General features: G+C 45.1%; 1 protein-coding gene across 4 annotated transcripts; it reads right to left on the reverse strand.

Moving 5' to 3' along the window:
- Window positions 1-570: 570 nt before the first annotated feature.
- LOC123994542 (uromodulin-like 1) lies at window positions 571-23636 on the reverse strand. Of its 4 annotated transcripts, XM_046297265.1 has the most exons (18): window positions 23501-23636; window positions 22862-23104; window positions 22391-22555; window positions 22141-22250; window positions 21838-22024; window positions 11523-11663; window positions 11198-11420; window positions 11025-11086; window positions 10496-10753; window positions 7162-7274; window positions 6750-6969; window positions 6371-6508; window positions 5638-6227; window positions 5152-5312; window positions 4681-4917; window positions 4110-4269; window positions 1397-1481; window positions 571-1234 (listed from the first exon to the last, which is right to left on the reverse strand). In XM_046297265.1, the coding sequence occupies exons 1-18, from the start codon at window positions 23574-23576 to the stop codon at window positions 1047-1049; spliced, it is 3357 nt and encodes a 1118-aa protein (XP_046153221.1). In that variant the 5' UTR covers window positions 23577-23636; the 3' UTR covers window positions 571-1046. The 4 variants fall into 4 exon arrangements, with proteins under 4 accessions (XP_046153221.1, XP_046153209.1, XP_046153203.1 ...); XM_046297253.1 differs by having other exon boundaries at window positions 6750-6939; window positions 11025-11420; XM_046297247.1 differs by having other exon boundaries at window positions 11025-11420.
- Window positions 23637-23959: the final 323 nt, after the last annotated feature.

The following is a 23959-nucleotide window of genomic DNA, read 5'->3' on the forward strand; positions in this document are numbered from 1 at the left end:
GAGGTGGATCATTGGGAATCAAACCTATGGCACTGACAATCATTCAATGAATTTGATTGAAGGAGGATATTATTCTGGTGGGTGCTGAATCTACAGTTTACTCAGCTTACAATGTGGGTATAACTGTAACAAACACCCCCGTGCACACTGAGGCTGCACAAGAGGTGTTTCCATGGAAACGGGTTGCCAGTAACGGCGGGCGGCTGTATGGGTTAATTGGGGGTGGGGTTTATAAGAGCCCACCTCAACACAGATGTTACCCCCCCACCCAAGTGGTGATTTATGAATGTAACCATATGTAATTAATATTGTCATAACACTGTGAAATCACATCTGTGTCCTACCTATATGAAAAGGGGCCATGCTTTTTGTTGTTGTTTTTTTACAGTGGTTTCATGCAATGACCCAACAGTGTATGGATCATTACAGTACAGTTCTAAGATTGGATCGCAAAATTCAACATAAGTACTAATTCTATTTCACCTCATAAATAGCGTCTGGGGAAATACTCTCTTCCTCTGCTACAAATTATCCAGTATACAATTCATTCCTTTTTATTTCTATGGTTTTTATTCACATATTTCACATTTCATCAGGTCAATATTCCAGGACGTGTTAGCTATTGAAATAAGAGGACTTCAGGATATGCTGATAAAATACATGCAATTTCCATAATTAAAAACGGTAGATTTTCTCAGTTATAGAAAAACATCTGTTAAAAATAAAATAAAGTGATTGTAGTATATATATATTTGATAAATACAATCTCCTATACAAATCTGGCAAATGGTGCCTTGTATACGGTATGTACGTATTTAAATGTATCAATGTTGAAATAATTGAAGTGACGTTGATGTTATTCAAATGAATAATGAGTTGTGGCTTTTGAAACAATTTTCGAATAATATATATTTATTTCAATTAAACTATCTACAGTATAATGACACTTTCATTACACTGACTACTACACAACAGGCATTGCAGCTTGAATCCCAACTTTAATATCTCTTTAAGTTTTCTAAAACTACCCTAAAAGCATTCCAGTGCTAAGCATCAAAAACATGATAGGTAAAGTTCTCTTGCTTGGGTTTAAGGCTGAAGCTGTAGGTTCCAATTCGTTTCCTGTAGCAGAAGAACAAGGACGAGAGACTCCCGACGAAGAGGAGGAACAGTCCTATTCCCAGTAAGATGTAGTCTACCAGACGAAGAGTAACAGAACTCTCTTTGACGGACACTGCCAGAAAACATGTCAGAATATATTAACTCCCCAATATGTACATCTGATCATCATCATATACTGTATGTTATGGGCTATAAGTAGGACATTCTGGATATGTTGGATATTATCAGTAGCCTAGTCATTATTTGATGCAGTCACACTTTGAAGAGCATTTACCTTTGTGTGATCGAAGGATTGGTCCACAGGTTGCTTTTCCCGTTCCGATTAGATTAGAGAATCTTTCTGTCCGTTCAATACAATCCTAACAAAAATTAAATATATGGAAAGAGAATAGCATTGAACTAGTTAAACTTCTTCTCCTAGTAGAGAAGTTTTCAAAAGCCTCTAGGGTAGTCATAGCAAAATGGTTGAACACAGTGGCTGAAATTAAACTGTAAATACCCAGAGCCGGACTCCAGCACCTATTAGGGGTGGAAGGTAGCCTAGTGGTTAGAGTAGTAGTAACCGAAAGGTTGAAAAATCGAATCCACGAGCTCGAATCCCCAACCGACGAAGAAGGCAGTTAACTCACTGTTAACTGCCTTCTAACTCACTGTTCCCAGGCCGTCATTGAAACAAGAATTTGTTCTTAACTGACTTGCCTAGTTAAATGAAGGTTGAAAAAATGGTTAAAGGCAGAGCCAGGTAGAGCTGAGCTCCAGCACCATACGGGTTCAAAAAAAGAGTAGGATAAAGTACACTGCTCAAAAAATAAAGGGAACACTTAAACAACACAATGTAACTCCAAGTCAATCACACTTCTGTGAAATCAAACTGTCCACTTAGGAAGCAACACTCATTGACAATACATTTCACATGCTGTTGTGCAAATGGAATAGAAAACAGGTGGAAATTATAGGCAATTAGCAAGACACCCCCAATAAAGGAGTGGTTCTGCAGGTGGTAACCAAAGACCACTTCTCAGTTCCTATGCTTCCTGGCTGATGTTTTGGTCACTTTTGAATGCTGGTGGTGCTTTCACTCTAGTGGTAGCATGAGACGGAGTCTACAACCCACACAAGTGGCTCAGGTAGTGCAGCTCATCCAGCATGGCACATCAATGCGAGCTGTGGCAAGAAGGTTTGCTGTGTCTGTCAGCGTAGTGTTCAGAGCATGGAGGCGCTACCAGGAGACAGGCCAGTACATCAGGAGATGTGGAGGAGGCCTTAGGAGGGCAACAACCCAGCAGCAGGACCGCTACCTCCGCCTTTGTGCAAGGAGGAGCACTGCCAGAGCCCTGCAAAATGACCTCCAGCAGGCCACAAATGTGCATGTGTCTGCACAAACGGTCAGAAACAGACTCCATGGTGGGGGTGGTGCTTACAGCCCAACACCGTGCAGGATGTTTGGCATTTGCCAGAGAACACCAAGATTGGCAAATTCGCCACTGGCGCCCTGTGCTCTTCACAGATGAAAGCAGGTTCACATTGAGCACATGTGACAGACGTGACAGAGTCTGGAGACGCCGTGGAGAACGTTCTGCTGCCTGCAACATCCTCCAGCATGACCGGTTTGGCAGTGGGTCAGTCATGGTGTGGGGTGGCATTTCTTTGGGGGGCCGCACAGCCCTCCATGTGCTCGCCAGATGTAGCCTGACTGCCATTAGGTACCGAGATGAGATCCTCAGACCGCTTGTGAGACCATATGCTGGTGCGGTTGGCCCTGGGTTCCTCCTAATGCAAAACAATGCTAGACCTCATGTGGCTGGAGTGTGTCAGCAGTTCCTGCAAGAGGAAGGCATTGATGCTATGGACTGGCCCGCCCGTTCCCCAGACCTGAATCCAATTGAGCACATCTGGGACATCATGTCTCGCTCCATCCACCAACGCCACGTTGCACCACAGACTGTCCAGGAGTTGGCGGATGCTTTAGCCCAAGTCTGGGAGGAGATTCCTCAGGAGACCATCCGCCACCTCATCAGGAGTATGCCCAGGCATTGTACGGAGGTCAGGCACATGGAGGCCACACACACTACTGAGCCTCATTTTGACTTGTTTTAAGGACATTACATCAAAGTTGGATCAGCCTGTAGTTGTCACGCCCTGGTCTTAGTATTTTGTGTTTTCTTTATTATTTTGTTCAGGCCAGGGTGTGACATGGGTTATTTATGTGGTGTGTTTTGTCTAGGTTTTTTTTGTAAGTAATGGGATTGTGGTTAGTGGGGTTGTTTAGAATAGTCTATGGCTGCCTGGAGTGGTTCTCAATCAGAGGCAGGTGTTTAACGTTGTCTCTGATTGGGAACCATATTTAGGCAGCCATATTCTTTGAGTGTTTCGTGGGTGATTGTTCCTGTCTTTGTGTTTGTTGCACCAGAGAGGACTGTTTAGGTTTTTTTTCCACGTTTATTGTTTTGTATTTATGTTCATGTTTGAGTTTTCCTTTATTAAAGAACATGAACACCAACTACGCCGCATTGTGGTCCAATCCTTGATACACCTCCTCTTCAGAGGAGGAGGAAGAAGAGAACCATAACAGTAGTGTGGTTTTCCACTTTCATTTTTAGTGTGACTCCAAATCCAGACCTCCATGGGTTGATAAATTTGATTTCCATTGATCATTTTTGTGTGATTTTGTTGTCAGCACATTCAACTATGTAAAGAAAAAAGTATTTAATACGAATATTTCATTAATTCAGATCTAGGATGTGTTATTTTAGTGTTCCCTTTATTTTTTTGAGCTGTGTATTAATCCTAACCCTAGAATAGTAATACATTGTACTCACAGCAGTAAGCCTAACTCTAACCCTAATTTTGGCATAACCCTTATATTCAACCCGCCAGGACTTCCCCAGTTCCCAATTGAACCCCTGGTTGAACAGTAAATCTAGACATCAATATACATACTGTATACTTGAATAGTACAGTATGAATAACGATGGACAGATACTCACAGGCTGGCAGGTAGCTGAGCCAGTCTCAATACAGATATGAATCTGGCAGTGCAAGTAGATGACATTGAGGTTGACGTAGGTGAAGATGCGAAGGGACAGGCGAGACTTGCTGGAGTTGCCGTTCTCCAAGACTGTGGTGTATGTGTTGACGAGGGGACAGCTGATGAGAAAAGAGAGACAGATTACTAGCAGAAAGCTTAGTACCTAAACACATCTGAATCTTCAGGAACATTTCCATTCTCTTCTGTTCTATTCCATGCCACTTAATGAAAACCTAGTGTAACGGATGTGAAACGGCTAGCTTAGTTAGCGGTGTGCGCTAAATAGCGTTTCAATCGGTTACGTCACTTGCTCTGAGACCTTGAAGTAGTAGTTCCCCTTGCTCTGCAAGGGCCGCGGCTTTTGTGGAGCGATGGGTAACGATGCTTCGAGGGTGACTGTTGTCGTTGTGTGCAGAAGGTCCCTGGTTCGCGCCCGGGTATGGGCGAGGGGACGGTTTAAAATTATACTGTTATACTAGCATCTAAACTAACTATGATAGGGCGACATAAAAATAAATTATAGAACAGACCTGTTTTCCACAAACAAGTAAATTGTTGGTTCCAAAGGGTTGCTGCTCTGGGTGGCCCAACACTTGTTGATGACCACTTTGATCTGGTCAACTGTGGAGTTGACGCTGACCTCGACCACAACTTCCTCCTCGGGAGATAAGCTGTAGTTCTGAGGGAGAGGGGACATTCCATTCAGGAGCTGAACAGTCACATGGAAAGTCCCTGAGCCCATGACGACATCTTTAATCATGTCATACCTGTCAACAAAATATGTCATGAATAAGATATTTTGTAACAGCATGCTGAATATGTCATAGTTCATAGATACTGCATTACTATACGTATGTCAATCAGAGAGACATTTCAAGCCTTTATTGAGTAGAGTTATGTGTAATCCGTTTCAGTCTAGCTGAGCAGTGACTTGTGGGTGTAAAATGGTGGTGACCATAGTGACGGTAGATAAAGTCACCATGGCGCCTGGCACAGCGTACCCTGTGGGGTCATAACCCGCAGAGATGAGGATGCTCCTCCCAAAGGTACACATGATGGGGACCTCCAGTCGTACTGTAGGAACTCTCGTTTTGCTGTCGGGCAGGCTCTGGAGATCCATGGAATTGAACAGAGTCGTCTGAGCAGTGTAATGAGTGCTATTCTGAAATACAAAAGTTAACATGGGTATGGGAAAGTTATTTTACTTTCTAACAGACCATGAGGACAGTTCAATCTAGTTTGGTCATCAAACATCTGCACCTACAAGAGACCATGTTCATAGGCTGTTCACAGGCATATTTTTTGTTGTTGTTGCATGTTTAGACTAAATAAGGACATTTAAACCTGTAAAATCCAGGTCTGTTATGTACTGTACATTACAGAATAGCCTTTAATTTACCCAAAACACCAGAGACTATGCTTGTTGTGACACAAAGTGGCAACAGTTAGCATCCTCTAGCCACTGACTCACAAATATACTGACTCACATATAAGAGCTGTGTGTTACACTGGTCCCAAGCCACCGTCAGCCGGACATGGCTGCTGTTCGCTTCGTTCACGCCACACTCCTGTCTCCCCAGGTAGAGGGAAGAGTCCCCAATGTGCCTCGCCTCCAGGAAGTCCCTCGCAACTGTCACGATGATATAGCTGGCCCTGCACTCCACAGAGATGCCCCTCGTATAAGAAACCAGAATAGCCGGAGATGTAGGAGTCATAGGCTGCAGACTCGTTGTGATGAGACCGCTGGTCACAGTGGTGGTCATTGCTGTAGGAACGTCAGTGGTGGTTGTGGTTGGAACTGGGGTTATGGTTGTGATTAGAATTGGAGTAGCGGTTGGAACAGTGTTGTTGATTCTAACGGCATTGTTGGTTGTAACTTGTGTGTTGATTGTAGTTGTACTTTTATTGTTGGATGTGATTGAGGTTAGATTGTAGGTTGTAGTGGTTGAAACTGTATTGTTGGTTGTAACCAGAGTGTTGGTTGTGGTTGTGATTGTAGCTGGAGTTGTGGTCGTCTGGACAGGTGTCGTGATGGACATTGTAGGTATGGTTGTAGGTATGGTTGTTGTCAAAGGTGCTGCAAGGCAAAAACATGAAAATTACAGGTTGAACTGTAGTGAACTGATTAGGCAATGAAGCCCAAATTACTCTAGTATCTCCAAATACCTATGAATTAAGACTATCAAACTAAAGTGAAAGAAAGGATTCTCTATTGTCTACCTGAACAGCCCCGTCCTGGCCTGGAGGGGTTGGAGTCAGTGAATCCGTCCAGACAGAGACAGCTGTAGGAGCCCCAGGTGTTAGTGCACTGGGCCCATGGGGAGCAGTCCATGTCCCCTGTACTGCACTCATCATCATCTGTTAGAGACAAAAACAAAAATAGAACTGGCATTGAAAATCAATGTGCCCTCCATCTAATACTCACAGAGAGTTACCTTCTTTCATATTTAACCTACAGTATATTTCATCAGGAAGTTATATTGATACAAATAATAGTTTTCAATAAGGCCAATTTAAGACCTAGCACATTATCTTGTGCACATTCCTTTTATCAAAGGCAAAGTATTCTTACAAATGTAAAAGTTTAAGACAGTGTTACCATCTATACGGGTGTTGTTGCTGTCAACAGTGTATCTGGAGCTGTTCTGTAGGGCCTGCATCAGAGCAGAGGACACCGTCAGGATGTCCTGGGACTGACTGGGTGTGAAAATGATGATGAAGTTCACTACTACACTGCCAGGAGTTAGGCCTCTGATCTGAACCCTCACATCTCCTGAGTTCACCAGGGCCTGGATATAAGGAGGGAGAGACTGGAGGATCTATGAGACAGTTAGCAGAGACAGGGTTTTTGTGTCAGTGTTGTTTGATAGAAACTACAACCTTACAACATGTAGGAACTACAAAACATGTGTAGGTGTCTTTACATCATTAATGTATTCCATGCTTCTACTATTAGTGAGGACAATGACAACATTCAAAAAACATTTATCAAAGCATCCTTTGCCTTGTACCTCTTCCTCAATACTATGCCTGAGATTCTGATACTCCTGGCTAGTGGGGTACAGCAAGGCATCAGTGAACTGCACGTTGGTCAGGCGAACGGTTGCTCGAAGTGTCTGTGCAGCTGTGGATGGGATACATTCATCCAGTCAATGCACTGCAGTAACTAGAAAAGCAATGGTGTAAAATACTTAAATAGAAATACATTAAAGTACTCCTTAAGTAGTTTTTTTGGTTTTTATTTTTACTTCACTATATTCCAAAATAAAATGATGTACTTTTTACTCCATACATTTTCCCTGACACCCAAAAGTACCCATTACATTTTGAATGCTTAGCAGGACAGGGTCCAATTCACACACCTATCAAGAGAGCATCTGTCACATTCGTCGTAAAGAGGAGACCAACGCGCAGCGTGATTAGAATACATTCTTATTTTAATGAATGAAGAACACGAAGAACACTTAAACAAAAACAACACAACGAACGTGCCGCTATGACAAGAATCAGGCAACTACACATAGACAATAACCCACGAAATACCCAAAGCAGATGGCTGCCTAAATATGGTTCCCAATCAGAGACAACGATAAACAGTTGCCTCTAATTGAGAACCAATCTAGGCAACCATAGACATACATAAACACCTAGATGGTAAACAACCCCATAAAACCCTAGACAGTACAAAAACACATACATCACCCATGTCACACCCTGACCTAACCAAAATATATCAAGAAAACAAAGAATACTCAGGTCAGGGCGTGACAGCATCCCTGATCATCCCTACTGCCTACGATCTGGCGGACTGTCTGAGTGTTGGAGTGTGCCGCTGGCTATCCTTAAATAAATAAAAACAAGACAATGGTGCCATCTGGTTTCCTTAATATAAGGAATTTGAAATAATTTATACTTTTACTTTTGATACTTAAGTATGTTTTAGCAATTGCATGTACTTTTGATACTTAAGTATATTTAAAACCAAATAACTTTAGACTCTTACTCAACGAGTATTTTACTGGGGGACTTTCACTCTTACTTGAGTCATTTGAGAACAGGGCTCCGGGCAGCCAAGCGGAAATGGAGGAAAACTCGCCTCCCTGCGGACCTGGCATCCTTTCACTCCCTCCTCTCTACATTTTCCTCCTCTGTCTCTGCTGCTAAAGCCACTTTCTACCACTCTAAATTCCAAGCATCTGCCTCTAACCCTAGGAAGCTCTTTGCCACCTTCTCCTCCCTCCTGGATCCTCCTCCCTCCTGAATCCTCCTCCCCCCCCCTCCTCCCTCTCTGCAGATGACTTCGTCAACCATTTTGAAAAGAAGGTCGACGACATCCGATCCTCGTTTGCTAAGTCAAACGACACCGCTGGTTCTGCTCACACTGCCCTATCCTGTGCTCTGACCTCTTTCTCCCCTCTCTCTCCAGATGAAATCTCGCGTCTTGTGACAGCCGGCCGCCCAACAACCTGCCCGCTTGACCCTATCCCCTGCTCTCTTCTCCAGACCATTTCCGGAGACCTTCTCCCTTACCTCACCTCGCTCATCAACTCATCCCTGACCGCTTTCTACGTCCCTTCCGTCTTCAAGAGAGCGAGAGTTGCACCCCTTCTGAAAAAACCTACACTCGATCCCTCCGATGTCAACAACTACAGACCAGTATCCCTTCTTTCTTTTCTCTCCAAAACTCTTGAACGTGCCGTCCTTGGCCAGCTCTCCCGCTATCTCTCTCTGAATGACCTTCTTGATCCAAATCAGTCAGGTTTCAAGACTAGTCATTCAACTGAGACTGCTCTCCTCTGTATCACGGAGGCACTCCGCACTGCTAAAGCTAACTCTCTCTCCTCCTTCTAGATCTATCGGCTGCCTTCGATACTGTGAACCATCAGATCCTCCTCTCCACCCTCTCCGAGTTGGGCATCTCCGGCGCGGCCCACGCTTGGATTGCGTCCTACCTGACAGGTCGCTCCTACCAGGTGGCGTGGCGAGAATCTGTCTCCTCACCACGCGCTCTCACCACTGGTGTCCCCCAGGGCTCTGTTCTAGGCCCTCTCCTATTCTCGCTATACACCAAGTCACTTGGCTCTGTCATAACCTCACATGGTCTCTCCTATCATTGCTATGCAGACGACACACAATTAATCTTCTCCTTTCCCCCTTCTGATGACCAGGTGGCGAATCGCATCTCTGCATGTCTGGCAGACATATCAGTGTGGATGACGGATCACCACCTCAAGCTGAACCTCGGCAAGACGGAGCTGCTCTTCCTCCCGGGGAAGGACTGCCCGTTCCATGATCTCGCCATCACGGTTGACAACTCCATTGTGTCCTCCTCCCAGAGCGCTAAGAACCTTGGCGTGATCCTGGACAACATCCTGTCATTCTCAACTAACATCAAGGCGGTGGCCCGTTCCTGTAGGTTCATGCTCTACAACATCCGCAGAGTACGACCCTGCCTCACACAGGAAGCGGCGCAGGTCCTAATCCAGGCACTTGTCATCTCCTGTCTGGATTACTGCAACTCGCTGTTGGCTGGGCTCCCTGCCTGTGCCATTAAACCCCTACAACTCATCCAGAACGCCGCAGCCCGTCTGGTGTTCAACCTTCCCAAGTTCTCTCACGTCACCCCGCTCCTCCACTCTCGACACTGGCTTCCAGTTGAAGCTCGCATCCGCTACAAGACCATGGTGCTTGCCTACGGAGCTGTGAGGGGAACGGCACCTCAGTACCTCCAGGCTCTGATCAGGCCCTACACCCAAACAAGGGCACTGCGTTCATCCACCTCTGGCCTGCTCGCCTCCCTACCACTGAGGAAGTACAGCTCCCGCTCAGCCCAGTCAAAACTGTTCGCTGCTCTGGCCCCCCAATGGTGGAACAAACTCCCTCACGACACCAGGACAGCGGAGTCAATCACCACCTTCCGGAGACACCTGAAACCCCACCTCTTTAAGGAATACCTAGGATAGGATAAGTAATCCCTCTCACCGCCCCCCCTTTAAGATTTAGATGCACTATTGTAAAGTGACTGTTCCACTGGATGTCATAAGGTGAATGCACCAATTTGTAAGTCGCTCTGGATAAGAGCGTCTGCTAAATGACTTAAATGTAAATGTAAATGTAATTTTCTATTAAGGTTTCTTCACTTTTACTCAAGTATGACATTTGGGTAGTTTTCCCACCACTGTAGAAAAGTTTAATATCTGCTATAGGAGTCAGCATTATTGCTGTGCCAGTGTGTAATGAATAAAGTGCACAGCATCAGTTAGGAGAACACAACCCTCATAACAATTCAAGTTTGAGCCCATTACAGTTAGTTGATCTGTCGAACATCCTGCACATGGTACTAACCAGTCTTAACCAGCACCAGCAGGCTGGCCCAATGGCTCCCACAGGCACAAGGAGTGACAGTGACGTTGTAGAGAACCCCAGGTTGCAGCCCTGTCACCTCCCAGACTGACAGCTTTGTCTCCCAGCGTCCCTTGACCTCTGACCCCTCCTTCAACACCACGAGGAAGCTGAGCCCGCTCTGGGATTGGCCAGTCCAGGACAGGCAGAAAGAGAAGCCAGTAACGTTGGAGGCCTGCAAGTTGGTGGTGGGGGTTGGGTCTGGGGGAGAGGGGAGAAGGGAATCAGTAGTCAATCTCACCTTCTATGAAATATTACAGCATCTGAGCTGCTTTGAAATAAGTTGTGATTTTGTTAAGTGTTCAATTTCTTAAAACTATTAGATTAAAGTGGAGCACTTTGGAAAATATTATCCAAACAGCCTCAAGGGCTTCGAGAAACAGCAGGGGAGTCATTGGGGGAAACTGATATTGGAGACAAAAAATTGTCACTGTTATACACTGTATAAAGAGAGTTTTATTGATTTACATACAGCATGTGGATGGTGATAGTGAGGATACACTCAGGTACATGTCCTCCACAGTAGGTCCCATGCTGGTTTGGGGAATAGAGGTGGAGAGGGGCAGGGTAGGAGTGTTGGTGTTAGTGGTATGCTGCAGTGAGGTGGGACTACTCCAGGATGTGAGAGCTGGTCTAGTCTCAGACCTGTTGGAGCTGGCTATAGCTAGGCCATGTGTGGTAACAGGCATATGGGTGGAGCTCAGCATCATGCCCCTGTCTGTGGTTGTAGCTACGGCTGCTGGGTTATCAATAAAGCTGGAGTCCCATGACTGATAACTGGTGCTGTTGGGTGGCAACTCTGTTGCATTGGCCCACGAAAACATATGAGTGGCATTACTGGGCAGGGCTGAGGTCACAAGGTCAGAAGCTGAAAGGAGAACAAATAGGTTGAGAGTTTGAGTTAAACATTTTGATTTTGACATTCATTTAATATAACCCAGAGTTAGTATACACCACTCTCTGTTCTTACCTTGGCAGTCTACCCCAGTGTTGTTGGGGTTCAGATCAGTGAATCCAGGGTGACAGGTGCAGCTGTAGGAGCCCTCTGTGTTGGCACAGTCTGCCTGACGTGAGCAGCTGCTGAGAGCGGCATAGGTACACTCATCTATATCTGAAAGGACAGCAGCATAATGTGTGTAAACTCAGCAAAAAAATAAACGTCCTCTCACTGTCAACTGCGTTTATTTTCAGCAAACTTAACATGTGTAAATATTTGTATGAACATAAGATTCAACAACTGAGACATAAACTGAACAAGTTCCACAGACATGTGACTAACAGAAATTGAAAAATGTGTCCCTGAACAAAGGGGGGTCAAAATCAAAAGTACCATTCAGTATCTGGTGTGGCCACCAGCTGCATTAAGTACTGCGGTGAATCTCCTCCTCATGGACTGTACCAGATTTGCCAGTTATTGCTGTGAGATGTTACCCCACTCTTCCACAAAGGCACCTGCAAGTTCCCAGACATTTCTTGGGGGAATGGCCCTAGCCCTCACCCTCCAATCCAACAGGCCCCAGATGTGGTCAATGGGATTGAGATCCTGGCTCTTCGCAGGCCATGGCAGAACATGGCTGGTGGCATTGTCATGCTGGAGGGTCATGTCAGGATGAGCCTGCAGGAAGGGTACCACATGAGGGTCCTGTGTAGCTCAGTTGGTAGAGCATGGCGTTTGTAACGCCAGGGTAGTGGGTTCGATCCCCGGGACCACCCATACGTAGAATGTATGCACACATGACTGTAAGTCGCTTTGGATAAAAGCGTCTGCTAAATGGCATATATTATTATTATTATTATATTATTGAGGGAGGAGGATACAGTGCCTTGCGAAAGTATTCGGCACCCTTGAACTTTGCGACCTTTTGCCACATTTCAGGCTTCAAACATAAAGATATAAAACTGTATTTTTTTTGTGAAGAATCAACAACAAGTGGGACACAATCATGAAGTGGAACGACATTTTTGGATATTTCAACCTTTTTTAACAAATCAAAAACTGAAAAATTGGCCCCTTTACTTTCAGTGCAGCAAACTCTCTCCAGAAGTTCAGTGAGGATCTCTGAATGATCCAATGTTGACCTAAATGACTAATGATGATAAATACAATCCACCTGTGTGTAATCAAGTCTCCGTATAAATGCACCTGCACTGTGATAGTCTCAGAGGTCCGTTAAAAGCGCAGAGAGCATCATGAAGAACAAGGAACACACCAGGCAGGTCCGAGATACTGTTGTGAAGAAGTTTAAAGCCGGATTTGGATACAAACAGATTTCCCAAGCTTTAAACATCCCAAGGAGCACTGTGCAAGCGATAATATTGAAATGGAAGGAGTATCAGACCACTGCAAATCTACCAAGACCTGGCCGTCCCTCTAAACTTTCAGCCTATACAAGGAGAAGACTGATCAGAGATGCAGCCAAGAGGCCCATGATCACTCTGGATGAACTGCAGAGATCTACAGCTGAGGTGGGAGACTCTGTCCATAGGACAACAATCAGTCGTATATTGCACAAATCTGGCCTTTATGGAAGAGTGGCAAGAAGAAAGCCATTTCTTAAAGATATCCATAAAAAGTGTTGTTTAAAGTTTGCCACAAGCCACCTGGGAGACACACCGAACATGTGGAAGAAGGTGCTCTGGTCAGATGAAACCAAAATTGAACTTTTTGGCAACAATGCAAAACGTTATTTTCAGCGTAAAAGCAACACAGCTCATCACCCTGAACACAACATCCCCACTGTCAAACATGGTGGTGGCAGCATCATGGTTTGGGCCTGCTTTTCTTCAGCAGGGACAGGGAAGATGGTTAAAATTGATGGGAAGATGGATGGAGCCAAATGGAGCCAAATCACAGCAAAAGGTGGCACTACAAAGTATTAACTTAAGGGGGCTGAATAATTTTGCACGCCCAATTTTTCAGTTTTTGTTTTGTTAATAAAGTTTGAAATATCCAATAAATGTCGTTCCACTTCATGATTGTGTCCCACTTGTTGATTCTTCACAAAAAATACAGGTTTTATATCTTTGTTTGAAGCCTGAAATGTGGCAAAAGGTCGCAAAGTTCAAGGGGGCCGAATACTTTCGCAAGGCACTGCATCTTCCCTGTAACGCACAGTGTTGAGATTGCCTGCAATGACAACAAGCTCATTCCGATGATGCTGTGACACACAGCCCCAGACCAATCAATCCCGCTCCAGAGTACAGGCATCAGTGTAACCCTCATTCCTTCGACGATAAACACGAATCCGACCATCACCCCTGGTGAGACAAAACCGCGACTCGTCAGTGAAGAGCACTTTTTGTCAGTCCTGGCTGGTCCAGCGACGGTGGGTTTGTGCCCATAGGCGACATTGTTGCTTGTGATGTTTGTTGAGGACCTGCCTTACAACAGGTCTACGAGCCCTCAGTCCAACCTCTCTCAGCCTATTGCGGACAGTCTGAGCACTGATGGAGAGATTGTGCGTTCCTGGTGTAACTCGGGCAGTCGTTGTTGCCATCCTGACGTGTCCCGCAGGTGTGATGTTCGGATGTACCGATCCTGTGCAGGTGTTGCTACACATGGTCTGCCACTGCGAGGACAATCAGCTGTCCATCCTGTCTCCCTGTAGCACTGTCTTACAGTACAGACATGACAATTTATTGCCCTGACCACATCTGCAGTCCTCATGCCTCCTTGCGGCATGCCTAAGGCACATTCACGCAGATGAGCAGGGATCCTGGGAATCTTTCTTTTGGTGTTTTTCAGAATCAGTAGAAAGGCCTCTTTCGTGTTCTAAGTTTTCATAACTGTGACCTTAATTGCCTACCGCCTGTAAGCTATTAGTGTCTTAACGACCGTTCCACAGGTGCTTGTTCATTACTGTTTTTTACAATCACTTTGGTACTAATTTCGGAACCTTGATGTCATTTTTCAAAACTCTAGACACAAAACTCACAACCAATGATCAAAATGCAAATTTTTCAAAACTCTAAAACTTTTTCCAATTGCTTGGATACAATACACATAAAGCTAAGATCATTTGTTCATTGAACTAAAATCACCTGTTCAAAATGACACCACCTAACATCAAAGTATTACCATTTCAAAATGCAATTCACACATTATGAGTTGACTGTCTATTCATTTCATTACAATGATCTAACTATCAATTGATACAACTGCTCAAAATGATAAGTAACTGTTGCGTTACTCTTAATGCATAGTTTTATGGAAACTGACAAACAATATTCCATGTTTAGATCATGAAAGTTTCAGGATAACGAGATCCATTGACACCAATTACTGTGGAACATGAACCAATTGGACTACATTATCTATGGATGTAATATTTCATCATCATTCTTTATCAGACATTGTTTCTATGGTCCCATGTATAAATTTTCCAGACCATATTTTCAGATTTGACATTACTGTACACACTACACTTTATTAGGTGCACCTATCTAGTACTGGGTCGGACCCTCTTTTGCCTCCACAACAGCTTGAATTATTCACGGTGTTGTACATTAAGAGATGCCCTTCTGCACACCACTGTTTTAAACAGCTGTTATTTGAGCATTTGTGGCCTTTCTGTTAGCTTGAATGAGTCTGGACATCCTCTTCTCTCATTAACAAGGTGGTTTTGCCCACAGAGCTGCAGCTCATTGAATGTGTTTATCGCACCATTCTCTGTAAACTCTAGAAACTGTAGTGCGTAAAAATCCCTGGAAGGCAGCTGTTCCTGAGATGCTGGAATCACCATGTGTGGCATCAACAATCATACCACGGTCAAAGTTGCTTAGATTACACATCTTGCCCGTTCTAATATTTGGTCAAACAACATCATAAGCTCTCTACTCTATATACTCTATATATTGAGTTGCAGGCAGCCACATGATTTGCTGTTCGACTCTAACTGTCCTTGATGAGCTAAATCAGGTCTGTAGAGCTGATGGCATGACCCATGTCATTGTGTGGGATACTGTCAGGTTCCACCATGCTCAAAATGGTGCAAGCATGGTTTCAGGCCCATCCACAATTTACCACCCTGTGCTTACCCCCATACTCTCCTTTCCTTAACCCGATTGAGGAATTTTTCTCCACATGGAGGTGGAAGATATATGACAGGTGCCCTCACGAACAAGCCGCCCTTCTCCAGGCCATGGATGACGCATGCAATGACATCACGGCAGACCAGTGTCAGGCCTGGATTCGCCATGCCCGAAGATTCTTCCCAAGATGTTTGGCTAATGAAAACATCCATTGTGATGTGGATGAGAACCTGTGGCCAAATCCCCAAGACAGGGTTGATGGAAATATAGAAGTACAGTAATCAATATTTTGTTTTGCTTTTTACCGTAAGCCAGGTGAGGAACACTGCAGTGATGTTTTACCGTAAGCCAGGTGAGGAACCCTGCAGTGATGTTTTACAGTAAGCCCGGTGAGGAACACTGGAATGATGTTTTAGCGTAAGCCAGGTGAGGAACACTGAAGTGATGTTTTACAGTAAGCCAGGTGAGGAACACTGAAGTGATGTTTTACAGTAAGTCAGGTGAGGAACACTGCAGTGATGTTTTACAGTAAGCCAGGTGAGGAACACTGAAGTGATGTTTTACAGTAAGCCAGGTGAGGAACACTGCCGTGATGTTTTACAGTAAGCCAGGTGAGGAACACTGCAGATGACCTTTAACTGTTTTTTCTTTTTTTGTAGCTAATTATTTTTGCTTTGATTCAAAGAAACCTATGAGTGATTTTATTGTATTTCATCAATAAATTTCATATTTTGTTCAATGATTCCACTGTGTCTGTAGTATTCTCTCTACTAGTCCTTTTACGGTGATGTATTTATGTGTAGTAGTAGCATAATGAAACATGTATCACATATTTTGTACTACAATATTTAATGATTGTACAAACAGCTACACAGTGAAACTATCGGTATCTCGTGTGTGGGTGATCTAAATGAATGTTCCTATGGTATTTCATGATAAATTAGTTATTTGAACCAATGATTCTGCAAGTGCAAGGTTTCTTTAACGATATGAATGCACAATGCAATGTTTTGAACTTTGGATAGCCTGTGTTACAATTGATGACCGTTTTGTGTCTAGAGTTTTGAAAAAGTGCCAAAGTGATTGTTAAAAACTGTAATTGTTTATGGTTCATTGAACAAGCATGGAAAACAGTGTTTAAACCCTTTACAATTAAGATATGTGTTGTTCTTTGGATTTTTACAAATTATCTTTGAAAGACAGGGTCCTGAAAAAGGGACGTTTCTTTTTTTGCTGAGTTTATGTAGACACTGTATATCTACAGGATATATAATACACTGCGCAAAAAAATAAAGGGAACACTTAAACAACACAATGTAACTCCAAGTCAATCACACTTCTGTGAAATCAAACTGTCCACTTAGGAAGCAACACTCATTGACAATACATTTCACATGCTGTTGTGCAAATGGAATAGAAAACAGGTGGAAATTATAGGCAATTAGCAAGACACCCCCAATAAAGGAGTGGTTCTGCAGGTGGTAACCAAAGACCACTTCTCAGTTCCTATGCTTCCTGGCTGATGTTTTGGTCACTTTTGAATGCTGGCGGTGCTTTCACTCTAGTGGTAGCATGAGACGGAGTCTACAACCCACACAAGTGGCTCAGGTAGTGCAGCTCATCCAAGATGGCACATCAATGCGAGCTGTGGCAAGAAGGTTTGCTGTGTCTGTCAGCGTAGTGTCCAGAGCATGGAGGCGCTACCAGGAGACAGGCCAGTACATCAGGAGACGTGGAGGAGGCCGTAGGAGGGCAACAACCCAGCAGCAGGACCGCTACCTCCACATTTGTGCAAGGAGGAGCAGGAGGAGCACTGCCAAAGCCCTGCAAAATGACCTCCTGCAGGCCACAAATGTGCATGTGTCTGCTCAAATGATCAGAAACAGACTCCATGAGTGTGGTATGAGGGCCCGACTGTAACGGCGTTCTTCGTTTGTCAAAAGAGAGTCGGACCGAAATGCAGCGTAGTGGTTACTCATGACTTTAATAGAAAAAGTGACACATGAAATAACGATACAAAATACAAAACAACAAATGGAACGTGAAACCTAATTACAGCCTATCTGGTGAATATACACAGAGACAGGAACAATCACCCACGAAATACAAAGCGAAACCAGGCTACCTAAATACGTTTACCAATCAGAGACAACGAGAATCACCTGACTCTGAGAACCGCCTCAGGCAGCCAAGCCTATACAACACCCCTAATCAGCCGCGATCCCAAATACCTCAAACCCCAATACGAAAATACAATAACATAAACCCATGTCACACCCTGGCCTAATAGTCCTCACCCAGAACCCCACAGAACTGAGGAGCAGCTCGTGACTGAGGGGCAGCCCGGGACTGAGGGGCAGCCCGGGACTGAGGGGCAGCCCGGAACTGAGGGGAAGCCCAGTACTGAGAGGAAGCCCAGTACTGAGAGGAAGCCCAGTACTGAGAGGAAGCCCAGTACTGAGATGAAGCCCAGTACTGAGAGGAAGCCCAGTACTGAGATGAAGCCCAGGCAGGTAGTAGGCTCCGGTAGATCCTGGCTGGCTGGCGGATCTGGAAGATTCTGGTTGACTAGCAGATCTGGAAGAGATTGGTTGACTGGCAGATCTGGAAGAGACTGGTTGACTGGCAGATCTGGAAGATACTGGTTGACTGGCAGATCTGGAAGAGACTGGTTGACTGGCAGATCTGGAAGAGACTGGTTGACTGGCAGATCTAGCTGCTCTATGCAGACTGACAGCTCCTTGCAGACTGACAGCTCTGACTGTTCCATGCAGGCTGGCAGCACCTTGCAGACTGGCAGCTCCTTGCAGACTGGCAGCTCCTTGCAGACTGGCAGCTCTGGCTGCTTCATGCAGACTGACAGCTCTGGCTGCTTCATACAGACTGACAGCTCTGACTGCTTCATACAGACTGACAGCTCTGGCTGCTTCATGCAGACTGACAGCACCTTGCAGACTGACAGCTCCCTGCAGACTGGCAGCTCAGGCTGCTCCGAACAGGCAGGAGGCTCCGGCAGCGCTGTAGAGGAGGAAGGCTCTGGCTGTGCTGAACAGGTGAGGTGCACAGAAGGCCTGATGCGTGGTGCTGGAACTGGTGCTACAGGATTGAGGACACGCACAGGAAGCCTGGTGCGGGGAGCTGCTACCGGAGGACTGGTGTGTGGAGGTAATTCTGGATAGACCGGACCGTGCAGGCGCACTGGAGCTCTTGAGCACCGAGCCTGCCCATGCTTACCTGGCTCGATGCCCACTCTAGCCCGGCCAATACGAAGGACTGGTATGTGCCGCACCGGGCTATGCACCCGCACTGGAAACACTGTGCGCTCCATAGCATAACACGGTGACGGTAAGCACAGGGAGTTTGCGCAGGTCTCTTACCTGGCATAGCCATACTCCCATTAAGCCCCCCCCCCCAATCATTTTTTTGGGGCTGCTTTTCCGGCTTCCATCCGCGTCGCCATGCTGCCTACTCATACCAGCGCCTCTCCTTTTTTCCGCCTCTATTTCCTCCTTGGGGCGGCGATATTCACCAGGCTGAGCCCAGGGTCCTTTTCCGTCCAGTTCCTCCTCCCATGTCCAATTCTCCAAGTGATGCAGCCTCTCCCACTGCAACTGCTCTTCACGATTAACAGGGAGAGTAGGCTCAGGTCTGACTCCTGACTCAGCCACTCTCTCTCTGAGCTCTCCCCCAATAAATATTTGGGGGTTACTTTCGGTTTTCGCTCAGCGCCGCCGTGTCTTTCTTTTTGACTCCATTCGCCTATAGCCCTCTTTGCATTGCTCCAGCGAATCCCAGGCGGGCTCCTGCACTCTCTCTGGGTCGGCCGCCCACCTGTCAATTTCTTCCCACGTCGTATACTCCATGCCTCTGCTGTCCATAACGTCCTCCCTTCGCTGTTCAAGCTGTCGCTGCCTGTTAACACGCTGCTCGGTCCGTGAGTGGTGGGTGATTCTGCAACGGCGTTCTTCGTTTGTCAAAAGAGAGTCGGACCAAAATGCAGCGTAGTGGTTACTCATTCCTTTAATAGAAAAAGTGACACATGAAATAACGATACAAAATACAAAACAACAAACGGAACGTGAAACCTAATTACAGCCTATCTAGTGAAACTACACAGAGACAGGAACAATCACCCACGAAATACAAAGCGAAACCAGGCTACCTAAATACGGTTACCAATCAGAGACAACGAGAATCACCTGACTCTGAGAACCGCCTCAGGCAGCCAAGCCTACACAACACCCCTAATCAGCCGCGATCCCAAATACTACAAACCCCAATACGAAAATACAATAACATAAACCCATGTCACACCCTGGCCTGACCAAATATATAACGAAAACACAAAATACAATGACCAAGGCGTGACACCGACGTCTACAGGTGGGGGTTGTGCTTACAGCCCAACACCGTGCAGGATGTTTGGCATTTGCCAGAGAACACCAAGATTGGCAAATTCGCCACTGGCGCCCTGTGCTCTTCACAGATGAAAGCAGGTACACATTGAGCACGTAACAGACGTGACAGAGTCTGTAGACACCGTGGAGAACGTTCTGCTGCCTGCAACATCCTCCAGCATGACCGGTTTGGCGGTGGGTCAGTCATGGTGTGGGGTGGCATTTCTTTGGGGGGCCGCACAGCCCTCCATGTGCTCGCCAGAGGTAGCCTGACTGCCATTAAGTACCGAGATGAGATCCTCAGACCCCTTGTGAGACCATATGCTGGTGCGGTTGGCCCTGGGTTCCTCCTAATGCAAAACAATGCTAGACCTCATGTGGCTGGAGTTTGTCAGCAGTTCCTGCAAGAGGAAGGCATTGATGCTATGGACTGGCTCGCCCGTTCCCCAACCCGAATCCAATTGAGCACATCTGGGACATCATGTCTCGCTCCATCCACCAACGCCACGTTGCACCACAGACTGTCCAGGAGTTGGCGGATGCTTTAGTCCAGGTCTGGGAGGAGATCCCTCAGGAGACCATCTGCCACCTCATCAGGAGCATGCCCAGGAGGGAGGTCATACAGGCACGTTTAGGCCACACACACTACTGAGCCTCATTTTGACTTGTTTTAAGGACATTACATCAACATTGGATCAGCCTGTAGTGTGGTTTTCCACTTTAATTTTGAGTGTGACTCCAAATCCAGACCTCCATGGGTTGATAAATTTGATTTCCATTCATAATTTGTGTGATTTTGTTGTCAGCACTGTGGAAGGACCACCAGAGGGCAGGCTGGGCTCATGGATAGTAGCCCAACAAGGCATGGGAGACAAGGTAACCAGAGGCAATTAAGCACAGCTGACGGTACTAATGACATACACTCCTTCCCCTATAAGAGAGAGAATGGAACCAGCAGAGAGGGGAAACTATCTCTGGAAGATGGCCAACGAGAGAGAGGAGCTATCCAGGAAGAACCACTAAGACGGTGACAATCCCGTGACTTTTTGTTGTAGCTTAAAGATAATCCTATTGTGTTCCTGTTTCATCTGGAGAAGAAGATGTATGTTTTTTTCCTTGGAAGATTTTAATTGATCATGTTGAAATGTTTTTGTTGACCAAATGCCCTCAATAGAGAACTGTGTTAAATCAAGAAAACCTACTCTTGACTCCTTCCCGCTTTAGAGTGACGCCCAATTACTTGGTCCGCTCACAGCACATTCAACTATGTAAAGAAAAAAAGTATTTAATAAGGATATTTCATTCATTCAGATCTAGGATGTGTTATTTTAGTGTTCCCTTTATTTTTTTGAGCAGTGTATATTCCCTTGAATTAATGTGTGTGCGTGCGTGCATGATTGTGTGCGTGCGTGCATGATTGTGCGCATGCGTGTTCATGTGTGTGTTCATGTTTGCGAGTATGTGTGCTTCTGTGCACATCTGTGTGTGTTTTTGTGAGTGTATGATTGTGTGTTTGCACTGTTGTGGTGTGTTTTTCTGAGTGTGTGTCAATGACACATGTTTTTCATTTCCAGAGGAAACATGTCACAGATGAGTGTGAAGGGGATATGGAAGCAGAGTGGGACACCGTGGTGTTACTGAGTCAGCACAGTGTTCTCAGTAACACGAGTATAACTCCAACACAGACTACATAATCATAGCCACCAGAAAACACAACAAAGTCGATAGACAGATGTTACAGTGTTTCTGGTATATAGTGCTCACATACATTATCTAGAGATATTTATGGCCCTGGATGTTACACACTACAAAAGCCTGTGTATTTACACCCCACAGTGCAGTACTGTATCCTCTTACCTTCAACTGACACAGAGGTGACTTCTTCAATGTGTTTGAGAAGAAGGTGCAGTTTTGTGGTCATGTTGGACAAGGACAGAGTTTCAGGGGAACCAATCAGCATAGATGAAGCGGTTCTGAATGGCCCTATAGGCCAGGATCTGATGTAGTATACAGAGATGTCAGGGGAGTCCAGGGCTCCGGTCACCTATAAGGCAATACAGAATGGTCAAGGCCTATACTTGGGCACACACAGTGAGAAATGTAGGGACAATATAAATGGACCATCATGAGAAAAACATAGGGAGAGATACAGTAGCCTACCACAGAGTGCAAAAGCCTTGTGTGGTTCATGATTCCCCTGTCCATGGATATCAGCTGCTGGTAATCTGTCTTCACCGTCACAGTGACGTTGAAGCAACAGCCTCTATTGCCTGAGTGAAATAATAATGAATAACGGTTTGCAATATGATTTTATGTGCCGTGATTTTTACACAATTGCAGTTACTATACAAATCAAAATATACATCTTGAATCACTTCAACAATAACGTTGATCTAGGATCTGTTCTCACCTGTATGTTGAGGGTTGGTGCAAAAAGAGAGGCCCTCTCTCTGGCAGCACTTTTGCCACCCTGGACAGTCTGAGTCCCATTCACACCCTGTTTTCCTGGGTGCGTCCACTACACCCTTGGGGCAGGAGCCTGGTTTGGCAGTGAACTCTCCACTTCTGTTCATAGCTTAATCAATGAGAGAAACAGAAATAGAGAGAGTATCATATCAAATGTTTACAAAAAGCACTGTAAATAGCAAACTACGAACTGTATTCTTGGTCGACAGCCCCATCTATTGATCTTTGTTATATACTTCATAAGGGGTCTCCGTGACTACAGGTCCTGATTGTTGTAGGGCAGGGTGCTGATGTAAATTGTGAAAATGAGAAAACTGTTAAATATGTTCTTTACACATAGATACTTCTGTGTGCTCCTAAATATACTTTGTTTTCATGATGAACAAGTCCTAAAAATTTAAGCTGGAACACTCACATAAAGCACAGTAGCTGCCCACTTGTTCATAGCCGTCACAGCACCTCATAACCTCCTCGGTGACATTCATGTACTCAGTCCAATAGGCTGTTTTGTAAAGAGTGACCACACACGTCTTCCAGGGTAGCCATCCGCCACACGACCTCCGGTCCCTGTAGGAGGTCTTATAGGACCACATTTTACTCACCACCGTGGTCTCATGTCCAGTACACAGGTGGTAGCTGGACATAGACAGGTCATATCCTGAAATAAAGAAATACTTAAGTTATATAGTATCTAATGGAGACAATGCTGTTCTTTATGTTTGCAGAATGTAAGACAAATGGGAAGGGAATTCAATACATAATATTGGAAAATAAGTATTTACAGATCAACACATAAAAAGGTTTTAATTTCCACAACAGCCAGCATTCATATAGGGCCAAGGAGTGCCCACAATATAAACGCACGTACAGTATGCAACATTTTATGGTTACACCTGGTTTTAGAAACGGAATCAAAACTGATTAGCAGATATAAGCCACCTGTCTCAACCTGTACATAGAAAACATATTAACAAAGATATCATGGAACATGGCAATAAACAGTAAAGCATACACATGATCATATTATTGATTGTGTCATAACTTATTGTCCTACCTTTAAACAAAGTGCTGTGTCCCCTACAGAGGTCCAGAAGAGCCACGGCCAGACTGAGAGAGTACATCCAACTCATCTTGAATAAATGAAATACGCCACGTATTCAAGGACCATGCTGCGCTACCATTTTCAGAGCTGAGCTTTTGGTATTAGAGTTTCTTTTCCCTCGTCGTCCACACCCCCTGATATCCTCCACCCTTGCTCCCACAGTCCCCAGTGTAACATACTGCATGGCAATATCTAGATGGAGAGTGCATACAGCTAAATGGAGATGGTGTATCCATTCACATTTGGTTGAAGTGACATTTCTGGAATCAAATTGATCCCTTTGTTTGTTCCTATATGTTTCCTGTATTTAAAAGTACTGTTCATCCCTAACTGTTGAGTGTGTGCTTATCATCCCAACCAGTTAAGCGTGGCCGGGGCAAACAGAAGGCTTTGCACATACACTACATGAAC

The sequence above is a fragment of the Oncorhynchus gorbuscha genome, linkage group LG02 (genome assembly GCF_021184085.1).
Source record: "Oncorhynchus gorbuscha isolate QuinsamMale2020 ecotype Even-year linkage group LG02, OgorEven_v1.0, whole genome shotgun sequence".
Lineage (NCBI taxonomy): Eukaryota > Metazoa > Chordata > Actinopteri > Salmoniformes > Salmonidae > Oncorhynchus > Oncorhynchus gorbuscha.